This window comes from Pseudomyrmex gracilis, unplaced genomic scaffold (genome assembly GCF_002006095.1).
Source record: "Pseudomyrmex gracilis isolate BER0280 unplaced genomic scaffold, ASM200609v1 scaffold_15, whole genome shotgun sequence".
Taxonomy (NCBI): Eukaryota; Metazoa; Arthropoda; class Insecta; order Hymenoptera; family Formicidae; genus Pseudomyrmex; species Pseudomyrmex gracilis.
In genome coordinates this window covers 1,123,246-1,148,217 of record NW_018020599.1, presented here as the reverse complement: position 1 = coordinate 1,148,217, position 24,972 = coordinate 1,123,246, and the positions used below count along the sequence as shown (strand labels likewise).

At 39.3% G+C, this 24,972-nt stretch overlaps 2 protein-coding genes across 3 annotated transcripts in view; one reads left to right on the top strand and one right to left on the bottom strand.

Moving 5' to 3' along the window:
* LOC109863955 (coiled-coil domain-containing protein AGAP005037) overlaps nucleotides 1-24,972 on the top strand; it is a 78,273-nt gene that overhangs the window by 6,638 nt on the left and 46,663 nt on the right. The window lies entirely within an intron of this gene.
* LOC109863952 lies at nucleotides 146-16,381 on the bottom strand. 2 transcript variants are annotated; one of them, XM_020444670.1, is made up of 8 exons: nucleotides 16,276-16,381; nucleotides 13,574-13,861; nucleotides 8,730-8,835; nucleotides 6,567-6,781; nucleotides 3,454-3,553; nucleotides 2,994-3,208; nucleotides 2,272-2,643; nucleotides 146-1,468 (listed from the first exon to the last, which is right to left on the bottom strand). In XM_020444670.1, exons 2-8 carry the CDS (start codon nucleotides 13,826-13,828, stop codon nucleotides 1,082-1,084), a joined length of 1,650 nt encoding a protein of 549 aa, XP_020300259.1. In that variant the 5' UTR covers nucleotides 13,829-13,861; nucleotides 16,276-16,381; the 3' UTR covers nucleotides 146-1,081. The 2 variants fall into 2 exon arrangements, with proteins under 2 accessions (XP_020300259.1, XP_020300260.1); XM_020444671.1 differs by having other exon boundaries at nucleotides 13,574-13,857; nucleotides 16,276-16,377.

The window sequence follows — 24,972 nt, the reverse complement described above, 5'->3', positions numbered from 1 at the left end:
CGTCCGCTTTCATGTTCCTCGTCGGGAACGAGATCGAGTTAGGTTCTTTCACTTCGCTTGCCGTCAAATTGATTCGACAAAGAGTGGTATAATCGTATACAGCGACTTTAGAAAATGAAACGAGAATCAATTGAAACACGTGGGAACGAGTGTTTACAAAAGTTTATTCGGCATACACATCACATTTACGTACAGAATACAAAATACTAAGAGCTAAGTCTCGAGTTTACGTATTGTACTGTACGTTGCTGATCGATCAAGGCGGTCATTCTGCCGTCGTCGTTTAATTAAATTCTGCGTTTTTGTCGCGCCGAAGTCGACTGATCAGCACGCATCCTAAAACGCATCTTCTGAAATGAGTATTCCAGTAAAAGCGATCGTTATATTATTCGCGTTCAGTTCCTCGAACTTTACGAGATAATACTGTCCTATTACATCGACGTTACGTAACTCCGTTAAATTCAATTTCTCTTAAGACTATCTTCGTATACGGGTTATCGCGACGTTTATCGTACATCGTAGCACTTACGGAATTCTCAAACTTAATCGTTGTAACAGTTAAGCGGGGCAGAGAATAAATATAATCGGCAAGATGTCGTGTCACGTGCAAAGCTTTCGCGTCTTGAATAAATATTTGTAAGTTGTTTTTTTTTTTTTTTTTTTTTCAATCGAGCGAGATGCATAAATACGCGATAAAACAAAACAAATTTAACACGAAAACGATTCTTACTCGCGACTTTGCTCTAATAGAAATAATTACTCAACAAGAAAAACTGATAACTGACAAAGGAAATTTAATTAAAAATCGCGTGACTCGTGCAAGTGACATCGGTCATCGTTGCCCATAACAACTTATAAAATACAATCAGCGAATCTAAACATGGCGTGGGATACTTGGGAATGTTCCGTTCTCCAGAGAGAAAAAAGAGAGATCGTCGATTTCTTTGTCAATCTTCATCGACGTCGTGTCAATCGTGTCAATCGCGATCCGGATCTTTTAATCGCGGACGCTCGATAAATTCCCTGAGAATTCATGCAACGTCCATCATGAGTGTCCTCGCGCGATTCATCGCGTTTCGTTTTAGAACGCTTTGCACGCTTGCACGGCCGGCAAGAACAGCGCGCCGGAGTAGAGCTTCTTGGGCACAGATCTCCAGCTCATTACCAGCGCCTTCTCGAATGGCTCGTCGACGCAGCCGTCGCACACGTCCATCACTTGCCTAACCTCGGCCTCGGCGGGCTCGCGTACGTTTTCCTCTTCCTCGTCCTCCGTCTCTTTCGCGAGCTCGAGGCCGTAACTCGTCAGTCCCGCGTAATAGTCGTTGTCCAAACCCTGAGGGATGGAGTACCCGTCGTCGAGGATCGATCCGTCGCCCAATTGCAACAGTTCTCTCTTCTTCTTCTTCTCGGTCTCGCGCTTTCCCAGCTTCTTGTCATCCACAGTTCCCGACCTCGGCACAAAAGACACCTGAAAGTTGGAGAGGTTGACACGTTAAGCGTCGTTTGCTGTCTGTTGAGTAAATAGCAATTTACAGCGGGGTATATCGTTCGCTTTATTCTCTTTTCGAGAAGAAGAACGATACAGCATGGCGCAAGAGTTTGTTCTTGATTCAAACAGAACGTGTCTTCGCGAGAGAGAAATCGTTTAATCGGATTTACTGTCATGCAGAAAAACCGAAAGTAAAACATCAACTTGTCTCACTCAACGATAAGACGACTCGAACGTTTTGAGGTGGAGACAACTTAGCTGAAAAGTGTGAAAGTCATTCACGACTCGAACGAATTTTCTCGAGAGACGGTACACCGAACAATTTCAATTCTCTCGTGCACACAAGTCGAATATATATACGTTCATCCAGATTATATTATATTTCCACTCTGATTCACTGTAATTCTTTTTTATTTTCTTACGCTAAGTAGGTCGGAAACTGAAGGAACTTGCACAATTTGATATTCGCTAATTAAAATTTTCTTCGAAGTTTTTCAAGAACGTGTAAGATTCAATTGTCTACTTCTATAGAAAAGAGACTATTCATTGAAATAAAAAAAAAAGTAACTCTTATAAGTAAAATCTATATAAGTAAAATGAATAAATATAACCTTATATACATATTTATGTTAATATTATTTAAAACCTTGTAAAATAGCAAATAAGACTAAAAGACACAAAGATATATTTTAATAATAAATAAACCTAAAAGATAAATACAGATATATTTTCTCTGAAAACAAAAAATGCGCGACGCTTACCTTCGATCTAATCAAACTCACCTTATTGTCGGAATCAGCAGCTTCCGAAGCTTTCGCGGCGTCTCTCTTCTCGACCGATTTCTTGGTCAAATCGGACGCAACCGCCTCGTCGTGAATGTCTCGTTTTCTCGATTCGTTTTTCTCCCTTTTGAAGAGATTGTGATAGGACCCGCTCGGAAAGATCGACGATGGTCCAGCAGCCACGGATAACTGTTGCTGTACCGGATTGCTGATGAACTGCGATGCCAGAGCGGGGTAGGTCGTCGACAGTACGTCGAGATTCAAAGGCGGAAGCGGCTGCGGGGGCGATTCCGGAACCGGCGGCAACGCCGGATGACGAATGGTCACGCCGTTTTGTACGATCTGAATCGGCGCTCCCGGATTGATCTTCACCTGGAAACATCGTGTTCACATACATGAAATATTCATGCTCGCTCGAGCGTGACAAGAAACGTAGGAGAGAAGCTCCCACACACGTGTGCGAGCTGAACAGAAGCGCGTTTCTTTCAACAGCGCGTGCGTGCGCGTTCGAAAGACGTCGTAAAGGCGTCTGAAGAAAGATCGTAAAACTGTCTGAGAGACATGTTAAGACCGTCCTAATTTTTCTTTTAGGCGCGTTCTTTGGACGCCTCCGCGTTGTTTACGGTGACGCTAATTGAGGAGCGGAGTGAAGGCAATTAGCTTGATGATACGGCACGCGCGTGCTTTCGAGCGTGTGACAAAGCGAGAAAACGTGATTATACTTGTGTATTGATCTGGCCGCCGGTGAGGAAGGGATGAGGCGGCAGGGGCGGTCCGGTTACAGGCGCTCGCGTGGTGGTCCGTGGTGTGTTGTTACTCGTATCGTGTTCGTAATGATGAGCGTGGTGGTGCTTGTGATCTTTGTGCGCCTTTCCCGCAGTCAGCGCGACGTTGTACAGCTGCACCATCGTCAGCTCTCCTAAGTAGCCGCCCGAACCTGGGAGATAACAGATTGTTAGTTATTCCGAGATTTTACACACTACAGTAGCTGTTACGGTAGGAACTCTTTTAAATTAGACACAAAATGAAAATTCGAAAAACGTTTGAAATATAATATCGAAAGAATTTTTTTTAAGTAAATACTGACATTATTTTTCTATTTAAGTAAATATTATTATTTTTATTTTTTATCTATTTAAGTAAATACTGACATAATAAGAAAATATACAAAAATGTTTTTACCTGGTGGCGCGTCTTCTCCCTCCAGGAAACCGCCACCCAGTTGCCGTTGCTCTTGTCCGGAAATAGCAATTCCGCCACCCTTGATAACATGCCCGACTAACTGAAATAATCACGACGATGTAGAATGTAATTTTGTTTTTTTTTTTTTTTTTTTTTACGTAATATAACGCGATAAAGAAAATGCGGTTCGATATTTGATCGATTGATCGACGACAACGTGAACACATTAGTGAGAAGCTACTGATTGAAATACAGAACAAAAGATGGATTGTGTCTTCTTTGTGAGATATAATGACGGTAGAGATAGATTGCGCGCACAGCCGCAGTCATATGGAAATTTAAATTGCTTTTTTCTTTTTTTTTTTTTTTTTTTTTTTTTTTTTTATTTGAAGGTAACCTTGGCGTTCTCGGACGGGTATATACATCGCGATATAGAATTCTATACCTTTTCATTTCCCGTTTATTCTATTCGTTATTCTATTTCGTCGCCATTCTTTTTCATTTCGTTTCTGTCCGACGCAATCTGAATGCAGGAAGGCGCTGTTTCTTGACAGCTCTCATGCATTCAGAAGGTCTAAAAAAATTTACTACCACGTAATTGCGAATCTAGTACTTCTGGAAAATTCAATTTTAACAGTTAGTGTATTAATTAAGCGCGTAAGTATCGGCGTTTCTCTAAAATGCACGACTAAAATACATACGCATAGCTTTCACTGGCTTTTTGTTATTGTAACATACATGTCGCAATATCTGTATGTATCGACAGTACCAGAATCGAACGGGTGAAAAGAACTCTTGCGAATAAACGCAAATATTGTTGCGATCTTTAGAAACGCGTCACGCGCGTCTCTATTTACATATTATACAATCAAATACTGCGACTTTATATAGATGGTCGTTTGTGTGGAAGCAGCATTAAGTTCCGCAAAACCGCGGTGACAGTGCACTCGACTTTCGCGTCGGGTAAGGTGCGGTAGATGTGATACATTCGCAAACGTGACTTGTATACGGACAGACGTAGATACTTTATACCGTGCGCCGGAAGCATGCTTGTTCAAGAAATTCTTGGCGCGTTTAGCATAAACGATAATTGAGACGACTGTAATATAGAACTCTTATGCAACTATGCGCTTATACTCCAGCGCAAAGCAAGACAATCTTCTCTTGTCTCTCTTCTCTTAAGAGAAGGAATGTTTCTTCTTTCCCCGGTACACAAACGCTACAGTCGCAAGAACGACATTCGCGGAATGTTAATAAAACCGTAGCTAGCGAAATAACGATATCGTTGCCTCGCATTAGTTTAATCAGACGGAGGTATTTTTGATTTAGAATTCTTACCGTTTTGTTTTATTGCACAACATCGCGTGTAATTCGCAAAACACACAGATATTATTTTTTGATAGAATATTTTTTTTTACGAAAGAGAAAGATTTATTATTCTCTAGAAAATAAAAATTTTTTTACGCAAAATGTTTCGCGAGATCGTGCTATTTAAAAAAAAATAATTTTTTACATAAAAAAATAAACAAGTGTGTGTCACAAATATTACAACATGTAAATTTGTGTATCTGATATTTATTACGAAAGATTAAGTTTATTACAAAATTTCAACGTACAATAATATTTTATAGCAGAATAATATTGTCAAATATAAATATCTTGGCAAAAACAATTACAGGTAAAATATTCGAATATTTATGTTCCGCAAATAAATTATATTTACGTTTATTTTTCAATAACACACACACACACACACACACACATTCGACATTTCTTTTAAAATTGAATTAGTTTTGTTATCTGCGTATTTGTTTTGTTTTAATTACTGCAAAAACTTTTGCGACGAGTAATATACAGCGACTATACAGATTTTATATGGCTATAGATTTTTCTACGTCGTGTAGTAGTAGTAAAACCGCGTGTGTGGTCAGACGCGCGCGGTTCTATTCGGGGATATACTTAAGGCGCGTATTAGCAAAAGCACTTCATTAGCGTTAATTGATTTCACCGGTAATGCGCTCATTCTGTGCGCGACGAGATCTGCAATTTCATCGTCGTTGAAATTCGCATCACGAGTTTGTGGTACGGTATAATTAGCACAGGATAATTGCAAGCATAATCCATTAAATAAGTGTTATTACTTCCAAAGACAATTTATGCGACTATTTCGTAATCGAAAAATGTCATCCTTGTACATTATTTCAATTATTTTTAAGCGTTTTCGGAAACTGTATGTGATACGGTTTCGACTGTACTCCAAGTTTTTTCACGTTTGTTGTTTTCTGCGTTTTACACGCGAAAGATGTAGGCCACGTGGAAAACAATTAAAACAATAGCTCTAATTCAGGTCAAATGACGATTAAGAGGCGCGTTGTAGCAGAGGAGGGCGACTATTTTAGTCCTGGAAGGACGACAAAGCATGGATCGACGATTACCGTCACGATCATAAAGTCCGAACACGAGAGTGAGAGACACCGACGGCAGTTTTTCTCGTTAGAGTATCAAGGACAATGCGCCACCGTTGCGCCGTTCGTGCGCTTCTCGCAGCGACCCAGATTTGTCGCCGCACGAAAAGTGCAATCCCGCGAGCGAGGCAAACGCGTATTTCTTACGTATTATATCGTCGAATCGTGACTTTGTTGTAACTGAAACCGCTCGGCGATAATATCGGACGAGTTTGCAACAGTAGGGTTTCTTTCTTCGTACCAGAAAACTATCTGTCAAATTCTCGTGCAATTCGATATTATTGCGAGTTGCTACACTCTCTTGAAATAAGAAGCAAGTGTATTCTCTCGTATTCTCTTTACTTTGATCAATATTAACTCGAGAAATATTGTGAAAATTGATGCAAGTGTCCTCGTCAAAAATTGAAACCGGAATAGCAGAATTTCAAATTTGAGAGAGAAATCGATAATTTTCTTGAAAAACAAAGAACAACAAAACTTTTGCGTCAGTTCAACACGAAAAGAGCGAAGCTATGTGTTTGTTTTCTGTGTTTTTTTTCGTCAAAAATATCAAAACACAGCAGACGTCCTCCCGTTCGTCTGTTTGCGAAACGATGCGCAAGAAGGTGAAGCGCCTAAGGGTCAAAGACAACGTAAAGTCGTGCTTACCCTGTTGTTGAACCCGCGACCGACGCGCTCGTCGTTGACCCAGATCTGCCACTCGCCGGTGCGGCCGTTCCAGCTCTGACAGGAGTGGTACCACTTGTTAAGTCTAAGCGGATAATTCAATCTGTACAAGTTGTGACCGTTGACGTTCAGCATGTAGTACGAACTCCTTGGGGTGTTTGCAACCCATGACAGTATCCCTCGCGGTTGATCGCCAACTGGAAGTTGAGGATTGGTAATTAACTCGCGCGCCAACGAGAGAGAAAGAGATAGAGAGAGGACAAGCGGATGCAACATCCTCATTAGACGGTAAACAAATGAAGTTATACTATAACAGTCGCGCACGCGAGATTCAAAGTTTTAGCGCGCAATTCGTGTCGGGGAACAATAGAGCAAAGACGCGTCTCACACAAGCTTTGTTCACATCATTATTAATCAATTCTTTAATCATTCGCGTTTCAAGTGTCAATAAGATCGACTTCAATTGTTGGGTTAACAATGATCACTGTTTCGAAATTAACAATTCTTCGTTAATTTGCAATAATTAATGATCGCCGACACGCCGAACACAAACACACTTCGTTATGTCATATTGATCCTGGAAGCCGAGCGCCATTTTTAGACACACGCGAGGAAGGAATTGTTGGTGTATTTATGACACCACGCATATCCGCCTATTGTCACGCTCGTCTGCGTCACGAAAAAAAAAAAAAAAAAACGCAAGAACGTGTGTGTGTGTGTGTGTATGCGTGCGCGCGTGCAACTTTCTATCGGCACAAAAACCGCAAACCACGCGGAACCTTTCTAAACTGCATATTGAAAACACGGTTGAACAATTTCATTGTTTGCATGCGAGTAATAACGTAACGGGTGCAAATCGATTCTTTGCCACGACAACGGAGGGCGGGACTTTTAGCTGCGATACTTACGAGAAGCCAACCGCTGATCCGCAAAAACGGATGAGCATTGCGTGAGAAAATCGAGATTACGCAACTGCATAAAAAACTTTTATCTCGCGCTTTCAGTGTTTGAAGTGTTTTTCTAGTTGTTTTTTTTTTGTTGTTGCGATAAATAGTTTTTGATCGAGTAAATTCTCGCTAGAAGAATTTTGATAAAATTCAGTTTTATTACACACTCGTGTGTGTATGAGGTGTTGAATAATATATTACCTATTACAAACGGTGCTTCAATAACCGTACGAACAATCACATTAAGTAAATCACGCGAAAACTCGTTATTGATATCTGTATGATAAAATTTCATAAAACTTTGACGTTTTCATTGGGGAAATATCAGTGTGAGTTTTCAAATTGCTTGTGTACATTGCTCACAAATGGGAAAACATTATTTTTAATGACTTTTGGCAATATTTTGAAATAACCGGTGAATTGAATAATTGGCGAGTGTGTGTGTACATAGTTTGTGTTTTTCGCGTACAAAAAAAAAAAAAAAAAAAAAAAATACTACGCGCGAATGTATCGCTCGTCCATTTTTGTAAAATGCTGACAATTGAATCTACCGTTTATTCGCAAGTATATTGTTTGCTTATTTGCAGTTTCCGCGCTGTTTTAGTAAACAATATATCAATTATGCGAAACCAGGTCAACGGCGAATTAGCTCACGGCGTAAAATTCGTTAATCAAACACGCAGCTCACGCCGCAATTTAAAAGCGGCAAGTTCAGTCGTCGTTTTTTTAAAAAAAAAAACAGCGGTAACGAGTTTCTCCGCGTTGAAAAAACAAAAAGAGACCCATTTATCTCTTCTTTGCATGCATATCACTCGGATAAACATAGAACATCGTTACGTTGTCAACTTGTTCGTTTCTTTCTCGTACTTCGAGATGTACATAGAAGAACATGCGAGAACTCTCATTAACACGAGATAAAATTTTAATGACAACCTTCTGCGTCAAACGTCAAAAGATCTCGGAAAAATTTCAGCGAAATGTTGGGAAAGCAAACTTCTCACGAGCGTTGCGCTAAAAAAAAAAAAAACAAAAAAAAAAACTCGATTTAAATTAATTAACGTGCACAAGGCGCATTTGTAACACCATTACGCGATAATTTGCGAAACTTTCGGACGATAAACGACGCCGGGATCTCGCTTTCACGTCCGATAAAAGGTGAAAGGAGAGAGGAAAACGAGTTTGGCGTTTGAGCACTCACCTGCGTAAGAAAACAAGGGATGGTCGTTGCTGTGATTGTAAAACTTCGTCCACATGCAGAGGGTGAACTCCTTCATGCTCGGCAGGTCTATCTTGTAATGAATGTACTGCGGGAGAAAGATAGATCGTTAGAACGGTTAGATCAGCCGACGTGAGGCGTTTCTAGCATCTATCGCGATCCCGAATTGTCAATGCCGCCGGCGTGTATGCGTCGAAGATTAATCGCTTCGTGCGATTTAATCGCGCTGTGTGTGCTCTCGCGTATCGCGCTAGCGGTCCGCATTATACGGGCGGGCCTTACATTATTAATCGTCAGCGTCGATTCCCGTGACTCCCATTAAAACCCCGCGTTAAGTAAACGCCACACACTGGCGAGCCGGTGTGTTCCCTCGGGCGCAATCGGACGTGTGTGTAATTGAACAATCATGTGAAAGCAATTGCCGCTCGATAGAATCTGGGTTGAAACCACCTGGGTTTACGCGAGTCACTGGATGAGTTTTCGAATTCCGGGAGAGAAACACTCTCCGAGCGGGAGAGAATTTTAAGTTCGAGAAAACGAACGAGCAAAAGAAGCGCGTTTGTCATTTGCGTATTTATTTATACGCCCCCGAAGAAGCGCGGTGCGTTTTCGTTAATTGATTAGACTGTTTGTTGACGCACTCGGACGACCATAATAAGACTCTTATGTGTATGCACACGTAATGTAACGTTCCGCTCCAAGACATGCACTGAACATATTGATGAACACTGCGTACGCTACGTGCTGCAGGCAGTGAAATCGGCTCGCTGCGCGCATGTAGAATATATCGCGATTCAACACACACACACACACAACTAACGACCGAATGTCGTGTTTATTGTGCGGTGTTCCACTCTTGCGTCAATGCGATTGTAACAAACACAAGCGAATTGTGCGGAAGAAAAATATGGTTAATTTTTCCTTGAAATAGAAATTGCAACACAATGCGTATTTACAAAAAAAAAAAAAAAAAAACTACAAAACCACGCTGTGTGTACGCACTTAAAAAAATATTATTTATGCGATGCCTTTTTCGTGTTTGGCGCGCGTTTCTGTATTGTCTTGATTAGTATTTTTGAACTATTATTTAAAAAACAAAAATGCAAGATCTTTTATTTGTGTCATTTTTTAACCGTAAGTGCGAAATTATGTCTCGCGGAAAGTAATCGCGTTCACGTAAAAGCGCTATCAATAAAAATGATCGCTCTTTTTCTCGCGCGTCAATTTCATTTTCAAAGGATTATTTTTCCAGATCACATTCTCGCATTATAATGCATTTTTTAAAAAAGTGCACGCGAGAGAGAGAGAGAAGAGAGTGGAGTTTTTTTTTCAAACTACTTTTTCTCCCAAATCCCATTATCGCTGACGTCACTTTAAAGCAAGCTTGTGAAATTCGTTATGGCCAACATGAACATGATTCGACATTCGCGCGAGAGTGCGCGCGTTTTCGTCATCGATGATTGCGTGAATTCACAGTTAATCGATTACGGCGCGCGCGTTGTTGAACGCGCGACAAGGGCGTCGTTCGGGCGCGAACCGCTTCTTGTGCGTGCGTCATTTCTTCGACCCCCGCGATTGTTGTTGGAGAAACAGATCCGGTCAAAAGCGACCGCAAAATCGACAGTGCCAACGAGCGCGATCGAGAACCGCCCAGGCATACGGTCCAGTTCCTTTTACGGTTGTCGACTCGCATCAAATTTCCCGCGCGTTAACGCAGCTCGCCACAGAAATACGCGCATTCGACGGGGAACGTGACGCGTAATGTTTCAGACTGGCCTCTAAAAGGGAAGCTCGTAAATTTGACGGGCGGCTTGAAATATTCAATCGTGGCCGCGCTGCGCGCTCGCTCAATTTTCCCGCAGGTGTGTTTGCATTACGGTAATTTGCGCCTGCAATTCTCGTGACTTATCGACACGTCGAGGCTGCAAAGTCACGTGATCAATCGCGCGAGGTCTTTTCTTCGGACAACGCAAAGTTATTAATAGTGGAGGCAAAAAACTTTCGCGAGTAAATAAAAAAAAAAAAACGCAAGACTATTATAAAAGCAATGTACTTTAATAGACAATTTTTTTCTGTATTCAAACAGAGCGCGACACATATAAACGCTGCGAGCTCCACGTTGAAGAAAGCGAAGCAAAAAAGTAAATCCGGCAATTTCGAATTTGCAGCACTTCCGCAATAAAAAAAATCGATTCGTTCTGGTCCGATTGTTACTTTTCGTAGAACTTTCTGTATCTCGTTTCTGTTTTTTCAGCACGAGATAACCTCGCGAATCTCGTTTCCGCGAATCCGCTCTTTTGGCAGCGGCGGCGGCGGCGACGGCGACGGCTTTGCACTTGATATCATCCCGACATTATCGAGAGCGTCATAAGAGGCGCCGACCGCGTCAAGCGCGACCGTTAATTGTGGAGAGGAACGAAGCTGATGAACGATAGCATCTTTTGCGTCTCGAAGAGAATGAACGACGTAACGAGCGTAGAAAGTATATACAGCTGACGCGAACTGCCTTTGTTCCCGTTCGTGAATCCATTTACGAGAGCTCGCGATTTCGAGCGACAGTCTCTCTTTTCTCGCAAAGCCGCAATTATGCCTGCTTGGCGTCCAGCCTGAACGATCTTCTTGAACGATATCACTTGGCAAACCGCGAGTTTCGATGAATAAAAGAAACATTGCACCGTTGCTCGCTTTCCATCGCGTCCGATTTTTACCGACGCACGCATAGATTGTTTCTTTTCGAAAAGATCCAGACTGTCTTTTGATAAGTAGAATTCTAATCTCGTTTTTTTTTTTTATCTTTGGCACTTTTCTCGCAAATGATGGAAAAATGATCATAATCGTTGCGATTATTGAATTTTTATAATATTTAATGTTATTTTTTATATATATATTTAATATATTATTATAATAGTGTATATCTAATAACAATACTATTTAATAATATTTAATAGATTATTAAACACTGTCGTTCTGATGGTTTCAGCAAATATTCCGATAAACAAGTTAATATACAAAATTTGCATCTTTTTAATATTCAGAACTAGGTTTTTACATAACGCAGATAACGTTCACTTATGTGTATAAATAAAAATGCAAATAATCACAACAACCGAAGGTCGTTGATATTATACCGTTCTACATGAGAAGTTTATACTTCCTTTCTCTTAAAATCGTTTATTTGTTTTTGTGCGTATCATGAAAGGTGCCAACATGAGAACTGACTGAATCTGAGAACGTTGTATCTACAACTTCCGGTAACAATTTAATCCGAAAGCTACTTTCATTAAACATATTATACAATTATATAATCACAGTCCAAATGTAATAGCTCAATTAGCATAAAAAACAACATCGCAGTATTGGTTTTTATGACAGAATGTGGAAATACAGTCGCTATCAATTTACAAAAGAATGTCGCCGAATGTCTTAGCTAATAAAACTGCTACTCGCTGTCGTGTGTGTGACAAATTTTACGGTTAGGAATATTATCTTATTAATTATCTTATCTTTATTCGCTTCCGTGTTCAATTATTCAACAATCCCGCCTAACTGTGTTTCCCGGCGGAAAACGGTTAACCGAGAATATTATCGCCTCTAGAATCAGATGAGCGAGTAATTCAGTCAGATAGAACGTTCACTTTCCCGAGTGAAGTAAACACGTGAATTACATCTGGAGCGAAGTGCAGAGGCGTTCTCTCGTGTGTTTCGCCTCTAACGAACCGTGTAGGACACGATGGCGTCTGAACGCTAGAGTTAGGAACCGATTAAAAGTCAGATGATAGTGATTTCGCCATCTCCGATCGCGGATGCGCGCGCGATAATTCAGAACTCGTTCCGAGACTGCGCCCCGAGGGGAGATCGAGAGTGGGTTTTCTCTTTACTTTCGTTGGCCACAGAAACGTATGTGTTTGTGTGTGTTGTTTCGCTTGGACTTGGCGAATCTGCCGCGCGCGACAGTGCCAAGCTACGGCTCACTCGTGCGGGAAAAAATGTTTTTTTTTGCTGCTAGAATAGCAAGAAGATTAATTACGTTATGACAACAGCAAGAAAACTTTGCTATTGAAATGGTTGTCATTTTGCCAACAAAATATGCAAAATATTTCGCAAAAGTTTCTTGCCGGTTGTGTAATAGCAAAATCTTTTTCTGTGTACGTGAACGACGAAATTCCGCGTTGCTCGCGCGTACGCGATGTACGGGCTCACACAAAGAGAACGAAGAGGAATATTGCTGGTCGACGTACTGCGAAAATTGTGTCACAAACTCGGCAATTTAGTTGACACGCATTTTAGACGTATTTTGTAACGAGAAACAATATTTTTGACGGAAGAAGAAATTTGTTTAGAAAATTCAATTACGTTTGCAAACAACGTTTTGAATAATTGCAACACTCTAGCGCGTTCAAAATATTGACCGTGTTATTTATTTCTTATCTATTATCGATAATTGCAAATCTCCCGTGAGATTGCAATAGAAATATCACATTCTAATATCTCGCAAATTGCAAGTGATTTTTCCGTGTGTTACAGTTTGCGCGCGAAAATTAGTATTTCTACTTTCATTATCCAATCGCTATGTAAATGTGAATTTATATTACTGCAGTTCATTTCACGTTGCATTATGTACGTGTGTGGACAAACAACAATATCAATACCGAGACAAACATCGTTCTATGGTTTGGAAAGCAAACATACCCGCGAACATCCATTGATTGATTGCTTCGTTATGATAGTCGTGTACTTTGTTCGAGAATTGATGCGCGAAAAATTACACATTCAAATTGTTTGCTTAAAATATTCGCATCGCGTGCAGGTTTCAATTTTGAACCTACCTCAAAATAGAGTTGCTGGTTCATTGCGACCTTGTAGAGCGAGCACTGGCCTTGATTGTTGTTCGACAACAGCAGATGAGGACTGTCCATGTCGTAGAGCGTCTGCGTAGGCGCGTTTCCGAAAATCGATGCCTCCTGATGCAGCAAACTCGCGCCGCTGCTGTGAACTGGCACGATCGGTTGCCAGGACGACGATATCGCCTGTACCTTGCTAAAAAACGCGAGTACCGCGCAACCAAACAAGATCGGCGTCATTTTTCAGGCGGCTCGTTTCTCTCCCCGAGCTACCTGCAAATAAGTTCAAAAAAAAACGTCTACAATCCTTCGAATCTTTTAGTTCAGAAGAAGTGCGTCTCGCTCTCTCGCTCGTCGTAGGTTTCAAATTATATTTAAAAAAATGCAATTATAAAATAAAAATCAGTCTTTGCAATTTTATCGAGGCGATAAACTTTATCAGCAACTTTACGCGCGAGAATATTGTTCAACGATATTATGCAGTCGACGGATTTCGGCGCTTAAAATTGAACTTTTGAAGAAGATTTACGACTCGATAGAACACTCGGGATATGAATAACAAAACTCAGGAAAGTTACGTCGAATCGAGTTCCGATGCAACAGCGGCGCGTCCACTTTGCGCAGCTCCGTTATGTATAATGAAAAGTACGCCGCCGTGTACAAACACACACGCAATCAGCATTATTCCGTTGCGAAATTTCATTCAGGCGAGCGTAACGAACGTTGTTGTTACCACCCAAGAATGCAATCGATAATATCACGCCTTTTCTCAGCACCCGTACGACAGCGTGAGACAATATTTTCATCACTCATTGTGTCGCGCGTGTCTTCGATGTGTCACGATATCGCGAATCGGGAGCTCCCCGGAGGAACCAGATCGAGAGCTACGAACTTAACGCGCGTCAACTTTCTGCATTTTTCACGCGTCTTAGATAAATGATGTCTTATTTTGCGTCACACTGAAATATCTCTCTCTGTGTTTATACACGTTAAAAAAAAAAAAGAATTGCAGAAACATTATGTATTCATAAGTGAATTGAAAGTTTTAGCTTCGAACGCGGCGATCGCGTTACTGTGTTATCGTATATGCAAGCGGCATCAAATTTTCCGCTTTGCTTCGCGCGCGCGCGCGCGGAAACCGGTATGACTGCAAAGCTCGTATTCGTCAAACGGCAGTGCTAACGGAACTAAAACGCGGGAATAAAGCAGAACGTAAATCGGCGACGAGAGTCCAGTTTCCAATATCGAAGGATTTACATGTCCGATGCAAAAAATTGCTTGCTCTTGTTTATTTTAAATAATGGAAATGATTTTGAATAACGTTGCATCGCGCGGCAACTCGAAGCGTTTCTCTTTTTCATTTTTTACATCGCTTTTTCATATATATCACATTATCTGTAAAAAAATTTTATTATCATTGTTTATATCGTACTTCTGTAATTATTAGTTTTCTTGAACTTGTATTTAAAATAAAATAAATCTGCATCCCGCTCTTCGATAAAATAAAAAGCTTGTTACGTCTCATCGTGAGAGATGAGCATGTTTAACTTGTTATTTTGCTTTAACGTGTTCGATAGAATGTATCGCGAAAAAATGGAGACTAGCTGTGATTAATCAGACGTGTTAAACATCTTGGTTGAATCGTACATGTACTTTGAAATTCTCATCAAACGATATCAAACCGAACCGAATAGCTTTTGCACTAATCACGTTTGCGAAATTACCGAAAAGTTTACGGTTTATTTACACACATTAGATATATTTATATATCTCTCTTTTTTTATGTACTGTGGTATACTTCATACGCCAGCTTTCAAATTTCAGAGTCGAGAAAAAATTGTTTAACGGTCGAAAATCGATTTAAAACTTCTATCTACAAAAACAGCAGAAACTGATAATTATTCTACATAGATTTTTTTTTTTCTATGTCATTGTGCCATGTAGCATTAGTTTCATCGACGCAGGGGTTATTGATGCAATGCCATTCGTTTTGTCACAAGAGCCTTTGGCGACGTATGGAGTGTAGGTTGCAGTTTACTTTGTAACACTATCGCGATCAAACAAATTGCAACCAACAGTGAAAGCTATCAAAGCGAAAATTAAAATGTAGTGTCCTGAATATTCCAGGCGACGTTGAAACGACTATACCCTTAGCTATGAATCACGCCAATCTCGTTTATGAGGAGATTATATGACATCAGGAAAATGTACTTAAAGTTTATTCCTGATAGAAAACAGAGAGAATGTACGTGTACATAATAACAAGTTCACGGATTATGAGTCATTGCATTTTAATACTGATTAACTGTATTAGCAATAAAAATAAGTATAAGCAAACAAAATTAATTTATTATATTATACAAACAAAAAACTTTACAACGACTCCGTAAACAACTAAAAAATAAATATTTTTGATCGAATGTATCGAAAATTTATATTCGATGAAATAGATTTTTGCGATAGCGCGCGCGTGGCACATTTTTATTTGAAGAATTGCACTTCTTGCCTGGTCAAGCGGTTTACAAGCGCCACTTCCGACGGATTAGACGCCGAAGTCAAAATTAACACTGACACAAGTGCAAAATGATAATTCACATGGATTAACGTTAGTTTGACATTTTTGAAAAATTGGAAAATTTATACGAAGCAAAAATCTTTTGTAAAGAGAGAGAAATCGCAAAACTCACCCAGAAGTGGCGATCAGCGAGCTCCGCAGTAGAGGGAGGTAGATCCTCGCGGTGTCAGAACGGAAAGGTAACTGCCCGTTCGTTGAGCTCACCGTGGAACTGGTAAGCTTGCAGGAAGGTGTGTGTACATTTCTCCTACCTGTGGGTCTTGATACACCTTTTGCCTCGTGAGCCTCTTGCCTCGCGCTCGTCGCTGAATGTTGTTGTCGTCGTTGTAAGCGACTCTCGCGTGTGTGCATCGAAACGTCGTCGGCCGATTACGCCTACCGTTATTCTGATTGTTCGCCCATATGCATCCGGAAATTGTACGTCGACGCGAAACGAGACCACCATGCAGACACAGAAAAAACGCACTTTTAAAATTCACGAACTTTATTTCGCTCAGAATATCTTTACATTTTTGTTTCTTTTTAATTCGTTAAGTACCAGCACATGTGATCATTATGATTATATTAACTTGAGGGGAAAAGTATTCTACTTTTGAAAACAAATTGGCTCGATAGTATTTTAACGGTTAGAGAGAATTGCGAGAGAAGTAAAATGAGTCTTGTTCTTTGATTATTAAGTTAACGTTTCGTTCTTAAGTGTAATATATTTCTAGAGAGACAAGTTTTTTTGTGAATTTCATGCAATCTTTTAGTCGTTTTGTGCCTTGCATGTCACAATTAATAATCATAATAGATGACTATTACATATAGAAAGTAAAAGGCGACTGTTGTCCTGAGGTGTCCGATAGGTAGATTCGTTCGAGCGCTCGATCTGGAACAGCGAACGGTCTCTGGTGATCGGATGGCTTGTCACCTCCTTGTCCTTGAAAAGGAATTCCGAAGATTCGGCGATTCGTAACGATAATTTCTAACAATAATACACGGACGTCATAAAATAATCAAGGTCGCGTGTTCACACACTTGTCTTTTGTGACAATATTAATCTTGAAAACCGGTAATGTGTATCGGCGTGTGAAAACACGCGCGATGGATATAGCGTGCAAATAAAATGCAATAATTAACCGAGTTAATGTGCGCATTTAATTTGTATCAAGATTACGATGCAGCTTAAAAAAAAAACACGACATACTTTATTTTTCTTTTATGGTTACCGAACGATATGTGATTTTCATGCTTCTTAAGTCCCCAAATCCCTATCACGCTATTAGCCGCAATTTATCTTGATCCGCTTTATAAAAGTGCATGAGCTACCCAAGATAAATACCGGCTCGGTGTTGGCCTTCGGGTTAAATAGCCGAAGTCGCGCTAATGCAACAGCTTTTATGCAAGTGTAACACGATGCGACGTAACCGAGCTCGCTGTTTGTTATGTTCTGATATAATCGGGATTATTACATCACACACAGCTCGGGTTGATAACCGTATAATTAGTTTAAACGAGCCATCTGCGTAATTTAGATTATCAATGACACGATCAGCAGAAAATAACAATTAGATGTTCTATGTGTGTGATAGATACGTGTGTACAGAAAGCGAAATTTCCAACTGCGTGCGCGTCGTAAAAACTTCCTGGTGACACGACAGGGAGACAGAACGTCAAACACGGACACATAAAAGCAATACATCGAAGCAAAGAGATTATATGGACACGTAAAAGAGGCAATTCAAGTGATTTTTCGATTACGCGCGTATTCGTAATCTCGAGACGGGACGACGATGTTTCTCGTCGTTTAAACTTTCTCCTCTATCTTACGAGTGTTACGCGCATTACGTAATCTTCAGTTTTTGATCGGGATGATGAGGTTCTCTAATACCGAACGCGTATTTCAATCAAAGAGAGACAATAACGCGAATAGCCAAGCTCGGGATGATACGCGCTGACAGCGAATAGTTTATTGAATTCTGACACGAAACGACATCGATCACTATGCGCGCATTATGCGTCACTGATCTGGTCCATGTCTATCGGATTATTTCCATATTTGCAATTGATCGCCAGAAGCCGTTACATATTGCTGTTTGCGACATGAGAGAGAGATAGAGAGAAAGAGAGAGAGAGAGAGAGAGAGAGAGAGAGAGAGAGAGAGGCATGTCTAAACGTTCACGCAAAATTAAAAGGCGCTTCCAACGCGCATGCGATTACCGGATTAATCCGCATAATCAGACAGTTCATCGGTTGTAATTTGCATACATTTCGCTGATCCAGCGTAACGTGTGTGTTTGAATCATCCGTTCGAACTACAAATCGATTTGTTGAATCTAAATGTCAAAGTGCCGGCTTGGAAATATTAATAAAGTATTTGCATCCTTCAATTTCACGTTTCGCAGAAGGTTTCTAAACGAGCGTAGAAGCAAGTAATTTTTTTGTTTTTTTTAAATACCAGAACGGCGAATCTGGAACGGAGCAAATGCTCCGAGAACCCAACGCGGTCAGGCAATCTCGAGAAGGTGGCGAGAACGTGTCGTCATCGCGCAGAGCGACCGCAATCTTTTTCCCTCTCGGTGCTCTCCTCCCGATGCTATAGAAAGTGAGGACAGGCGTGGTGCGTGAGGTACAAAGTAACACGTAAGGGAAACGCAAGCAAATTGCGAAACACGTTCCGGCGCAATCCGAACGTCCGGCTTTGCGGGATCTCCGGAGGTGCCTCGCGGCTATACAAATCGAACCCGGTCGAGGTCGAACAGACCGAAAAGTTTTTTCCTTTTTAGAATAACGGTTGCTGCCAGTTGTTGCGCGAAATTGATTGTCAAAAACAGAACTCAGAAGATGCATAAAAAAAAAAAAGCGTTCCTCAAGACTAATAATGTCTCCTTTCTCTTCGAGCGTTCGTTATGCGAACGCACGCCTGTGTTTGACATAATGATTGTGGCTGAAAAGAGAATGATGTATTTTTTAGTTTTGACTTGAGCTAAACTTGTTTAAAAGATATTAATTAATTAACTAAAAAACAATATAAAAAGATATTTATTTTTTGAGCGTATTAAAAAAATTAATATATTGCTTGCTAATATGATTATTATTATATATCTTATACATTTACTTTCGTAAATTTAATTAAAATTGTAATATAATACTAAGCAAGAGAGAAAACGAAAGGAAGTGGCAAAAAGAAAAACACGGTCTCCGTGATATAATTAGTCCGAGATGTGGAACGGGCGATCTTAATAGAGCATTACGGAAAAAGAAAGTTAGTGTTTTTTTTTCTACACACGAAAGTCCACTTAATCAGGATGAGTTCGGGATGTTCGCTCATTTATAATTGGCGTACGAGTCATATATTCTGACATCCTGCTTGGTTACGTATCGTATGACTGGTATCGGCTCATCGGGTTTCAAAACCGGATCGCCAGAATGCACGGTATGGTCGCCAAAAATCTCCTTTCTCTCTTTTTCTCTCGAGTTCGGCGATCGCGTTATGTAAACGTGTGTGTTGTGCGCAAAGCCTTTCTATCCCACTTTTAATTCTAACAACAGATCTTTGATCGATTCTCGAAACATGTTAAATGATATATGTTATTACATATATCATTTTTGATGATTAAACGAATTAAAATAATATCTGCACGTGAATATAGAATTTAGAATTTTCTTCGATATCTCTGCGATGTATAAATAAAAGTTTTTAATATTAGTCGTTTCTTGTTTTAATATTAATTGGTTTTAATTCTGTTTTTTTCACTTTTTACTATCTGCGCTCTTTTCTCTCTTTTAATTTAAATAATGTAATTAAATCTCAATAATGTTTTTTTAATTAATATCTTTGCGTGTAATTATATTGCTAAATCAATTAACGGTAAATATTACGCGCGTGTTAAATACTTTAATATTTGAAGTAACTTTTGAAATATATTCATCCTTATGCGTGCAATATTAATCTCTTGGTAATATCAGAGAAAATTTACACCGAGTTGATTCCGAACGTTCGTTCGCTCGCAACCGGGCTCAAAGCGCGTTTAAGCGAGTGATATTTAAGATACCGTGAGTCATCGACGTCATTACGTTCGTTTGCGTTACTCGAGATGTTAATGGGGAGAAAACCAAAATTGGAGCAAACGCTTGCTCGACCGAGAGCGGGTTTTCCCACGAAGCTAAATGATCGAGTTGCGTTTGACCGTTGGTTTCAGACAATCCTGTTACAGACAATACTGACGGACCTAGAGCTACATAGATCGACAGTTTGTATTGATCTCATTGGAATTGATCCGAACCGGTTAATTCAGTCCAATCGAGCTGTTTCGCGCTTTCACTTACCGCACTTCAATTATTCTGCCTCGTTACTGTATCTTGCTTGTTTATCACGACCTCTTCTCAGAGCTAATTTCATATAATAATGTCCAATAGAAAATTATTACGGAGAAAAATAAACACAATAACTAGATAATAACGAGGTCATTATCAATAAGTTTGTAATTTTTAAACATCTTGTAAGTGTTACATTTACAAATACACTTCAGATGTGCGTGTTTCTGAACGCACTCGCAGAAACGTACGTATTATAAATCACTCGGGTCGCATCTACATTTCAAATGCGCGCACGCAATTTTCTGACACACTTTCTGCCTGAGATATCGCGCACTGGAATTCACCAAAGATCGTTTGATGATTAATATAATTGCTATTACTTGCTGATGCACTCGTATCTATTTCAAACCTATTGCGGCATAAACATTAGCTCACTTTGGTGGGTGTTGCGTGTTGTTTTTTTCGTCGGAACGTATTATATATACACGTGCGTTACAGTGTTAAATGCGAGTATTTTCTATAGAGAGTTGTGTATATTTATATATATACACAACTCTCTATTCAGTGTTATAATTAAATTAATTAATTGTTTTCGAGCACTTTTAGTGCCACGTTTAATTGCAACTGATACAAATGGCAATGACACGTTCACGATCTTTGACTCTCAAATGATTAATTAACTTCATTCTGACGTAATCGCTTTGTAAAATTGCTTGAATATGAAAATTGCTTGAATGTGAAAAGTATCAATCTCGTTGCACAATCTGTAGCAGCAATAATCACTTGACGAAAGATCTGAACTGGTTTGCGATTCTATCATTATCCGCAATAATCACATCGACAGTATGAACCGCGATTTGTGTATTTTTGCCTATCAGCGAGATTATTATGTTATCTTGGATACATGATGTGTGTTTTTATGACGAAACTTTATATTGGTTTCATCGTGCCACACCCACGAAAGGGAAAAGGGTTATCGATCAAACTTTTTTGCACATCCCGCAGATAATAAAATGTTTTATTCTCTCTGCCGTCGAAAAGCGTATAGTGGAATATATATTGCGTATATATAAATTTATCGTATTTTTATAATAAACAAAGTGGGGGGTTGAAATAATCTCGGGGAAGGGGAGTATCCTTGCACTTGATATTCATGCGCTATGAGCATGCACATAACAAGCTCGCCGACAATCGACTCGAACGAGGTCGAACAACTCGGCTTGGCCACGTGCGAGTCTTCGTGATTTTTGCTTCTAATTGTGTATGCTTTTCCTCATTACCAGCTGCCGATTTCTCTAACGAGCGCCGGCACGCATCGTCGGCTTTTGTGCCAGTCTCTGCTTCTGGTTTAATGATAGGATTAACACTGCCTATTTCCTGCTCGCTAATAAATTACAACCTTACACCTGGGGAAATTACGCGGGCTAATTAACGCGATCCCTTCCTTGATAGATATTCCGGATTAGAAACAAAGTTGAACAAATGCGCGAGATTATGTCAGCGTCTTTAGCGATTAATTTAAATTTTCTACTTTTCATTCTAGCGCGCGTGCTAATAACATAATTACAAGCTCGCTGTGTCTATTTTTCGGAAGTATCATGAAGATTTTCTCGTTGCGCACGGGAGTTTTTTTTCTTTCCGTTCACATAAATTTTTTTGTTTACGTGCCAAAGCAATTTTGTTCTCTCTTCTAGAAGAATAAAATTCATTTTTACGTGCCTACGCATCTCTTGTTTGCTTCATTATGAAAAGTAATTACACGCTCCCGTTACATTCACGTAGGAAAGCTTATCTGTATATTTGCATACGTGTGTATTTTCGTTTGAATAAAAACAAATAGAAAAGTTGCGAAAGTGAAAATCGCTCTCTCGAATCCTCTCCTCTTTTTCGGGGAAAAAAATTTCCGCAATATTGAAACGGCCGTGGCCACGTCAAAGGTATTAAAGTATTGCTGAAACGGTGTTATCTTAATTTTCTTATTATCCGCTTTTAAAGATCATATTTTTTAGCTCAGCTGCAGAAAACGCATTATCTCTCCTTTTTACAGAATGTGAAAAAGAAATAATGTGCTCGAAAGTGTATAGTGAGGATTAAAACTAGAGTGCTTTTAGTAGATAATTTAAAAAGATATTTATTCCCGTTGCATTTTTCATCGTATCAGGCGTGTAAGATATTCTCTTTGATTGCGCCTGACAAACTAATCTCAAACGCCTTTTACTTCGTCGAGAAAATCGCGCTCGAGATACTATGAATAACATGAATAGAAAATTGAAAATGCTACGTGTACAGATAGAGAGCTGGCACACAGTCGAATCCGATAGCCGGTTATTCGAACTTGAACAATTCTAAGCTTGCGCGCGCGCGCGCGCGCGTTATTGCGCGCAAAAACGAACAACGACGCGATATCTAGTCGGAAGAAAGTCTACAAACGTCTACAATCTGCGTACGTACTTGTATCTATTTGTGCTCGGAGACGGAAAGTTACGGGAAACGTTAGGTGTTTCGAAAAAATGCAGATCTTTCTCTCTCTCTCTCGTCCCCCGCTCTCACCTTTTCCGTCCGAAACGTTTTCTCTCTCTTTATCGGATACCGGAAGAAACCGACGGCGAAAGGACGACTCCGCTTCGACAAACGAAAGGCGATTTCGCACCGTGTAATTACGAGGCTGCGGTAACTCCCTGAGTTTACCAGATGAGTCTTTAAAGAAATTATGAGACGCCGGAGTGCGTGCATGCGTGCGTAAATAAGAAAAAAGAACGTACTTTCTTGATTTTAAACGTAAATGCAATCGCATAATTATACGTTCTAATATTAATCCATTAAAACTATTATAGATAATTATACATCTGTCGTATGATATTAGCCATTTTTTAAATCTGTACTACTAGATATATAAACTTTCATTGCTACTGAGCATTTAAAAAATATGTGTTACATAGCTCAGCTCTTCGATGTTCATCTTTTTCGTCATCCTTTGAGTCATAAAAATTTGAACTCGTTCTTTTTATGACCTACAACCTAACCTTGTAAAAGTTCTTTGACTTCTTAAGACACGTATATCTTTTGGAAGAGATATTATTGGTCTATCGAGAAAACTTAAAAATAATTAATGTGTTGTATAAACAGAAGTTTTAAAAGAGGCTTTTAAAAATTTATTACTTTAAAAATGAACGTTTAGATAGATCGAGTACTTTGAACGTGAAATTTTTTATTTAAATAACAGTTACATCATCTGACACTGAACGTGCGCCTGTTGTGTAGCACAAATTTATTATCTGATGTAACTGGGATGTGCTCAATGCGAAACATGTAACGATAATGAACAAACATGATTCTACGAGAGCTACGAGAATGTGAAAAAAAAAAAAAAATATTGTCTATTGAAATGGAAACAGGGAACTGCTCCCGCGATCTCAAATGCGATACGAGCGATACGAGCGATTTTGGTGAAAGTGAAAGCGTAATTTTAGCTTCAGGAGTAGAAACAGAAAAAATATATATATGACACACATATACAATTTAAGATATTGTACCGTGTTACGATTATGATATGACTTTATGACTTATGCAAATTACAAAAGTGTGGGAAAAAAACCTAGAAAACGTGATGTGCATAAAACGTGACATGTTTAATCTTGATTAATACAAAAATAGTAATATACACATATATTCTTGTAACATAACATTTATATTCTCGTGATAAGTTTGTATATGTGATGTTTCATATTTTTCTATATTTGTTTGGTTATCATAAATAATTATTTATAAAACGTATTTTACGGAAATCCGGGGATTTTACACAGTTTAATATAATTTATAATACATTATATATTATTATTATGTTATTATTGTTATGTTGGTGCTATGTTATTTATTATGTTTGATTATTTTATTTGTATTTTATTTGTAAATTTAAAATACACTAGAAGTGAAATCAACGATTACATTTGTTTATTGTGAAATATATTTTTGAAGTAATAATCTTGCAACTCTTGTAATCTCCTTTTGATAAAATAATAATCGATGTTTTTTTGTGTGTTTTCTGTATATATAAATATTCTCTTTTATTAAAACTTGATTTATCTCAGTAACTGATCTCGAAGTTTAACTCCTATCAATCACAAACGCGAAAGTGGTTAGACTTGTTCGTACGGTATATAGCGGATGCGGATGAGCGGATACACCGTGTACAGGTTTTGCGTTATATAACTTCTAGTCTGTCATTATTACGCGGATGTACGCGTATTACGACGGTTATTTTAGACAGACACGAGGATCGCAATGTCGTGCAAATGTTGTAACAGCGTGAATTATATTTTGCATAATTGCGTATCTGAGATCTCTTTGTTTTTGTGAAAAACGTTATAAAAGTAGAGAAAGAGAGAGACAGAGAGCAATTAAATTCCTTTTACAGTGTCACGCAATGTTGTAATTAATACAAAGTACGATATTATCTTAAGAAACTAACTGCAAACAAAACATAATTAGATGCGTTTTAGTTTGTAAT

Bases quoted from the DNA above. Each gene is read 5' to 3' on its own strand.
- LOC109863952 (XM_020444670.1), bottom strand. From the start codon at position 13,828: ATGACGCCGATCTTGTTTGGTTGCGCGGTACTCGCGTTTTTTAGCAAG. The intron at 3,554-6,566 runs GTAAGCACGACT...TGATTATTTCAG, and splicing joins GTCGCGGGTTCAACAACAGG to TTAGTCGGGCATGTTATCAA. The intron at 3,209-3,453 runs GTAAAAACATTT...GTTATCTCCCAG, and splicing joins GGGAGAAGACGCGCCACCAG to GTTCGGGCGGCTACTTAGGA.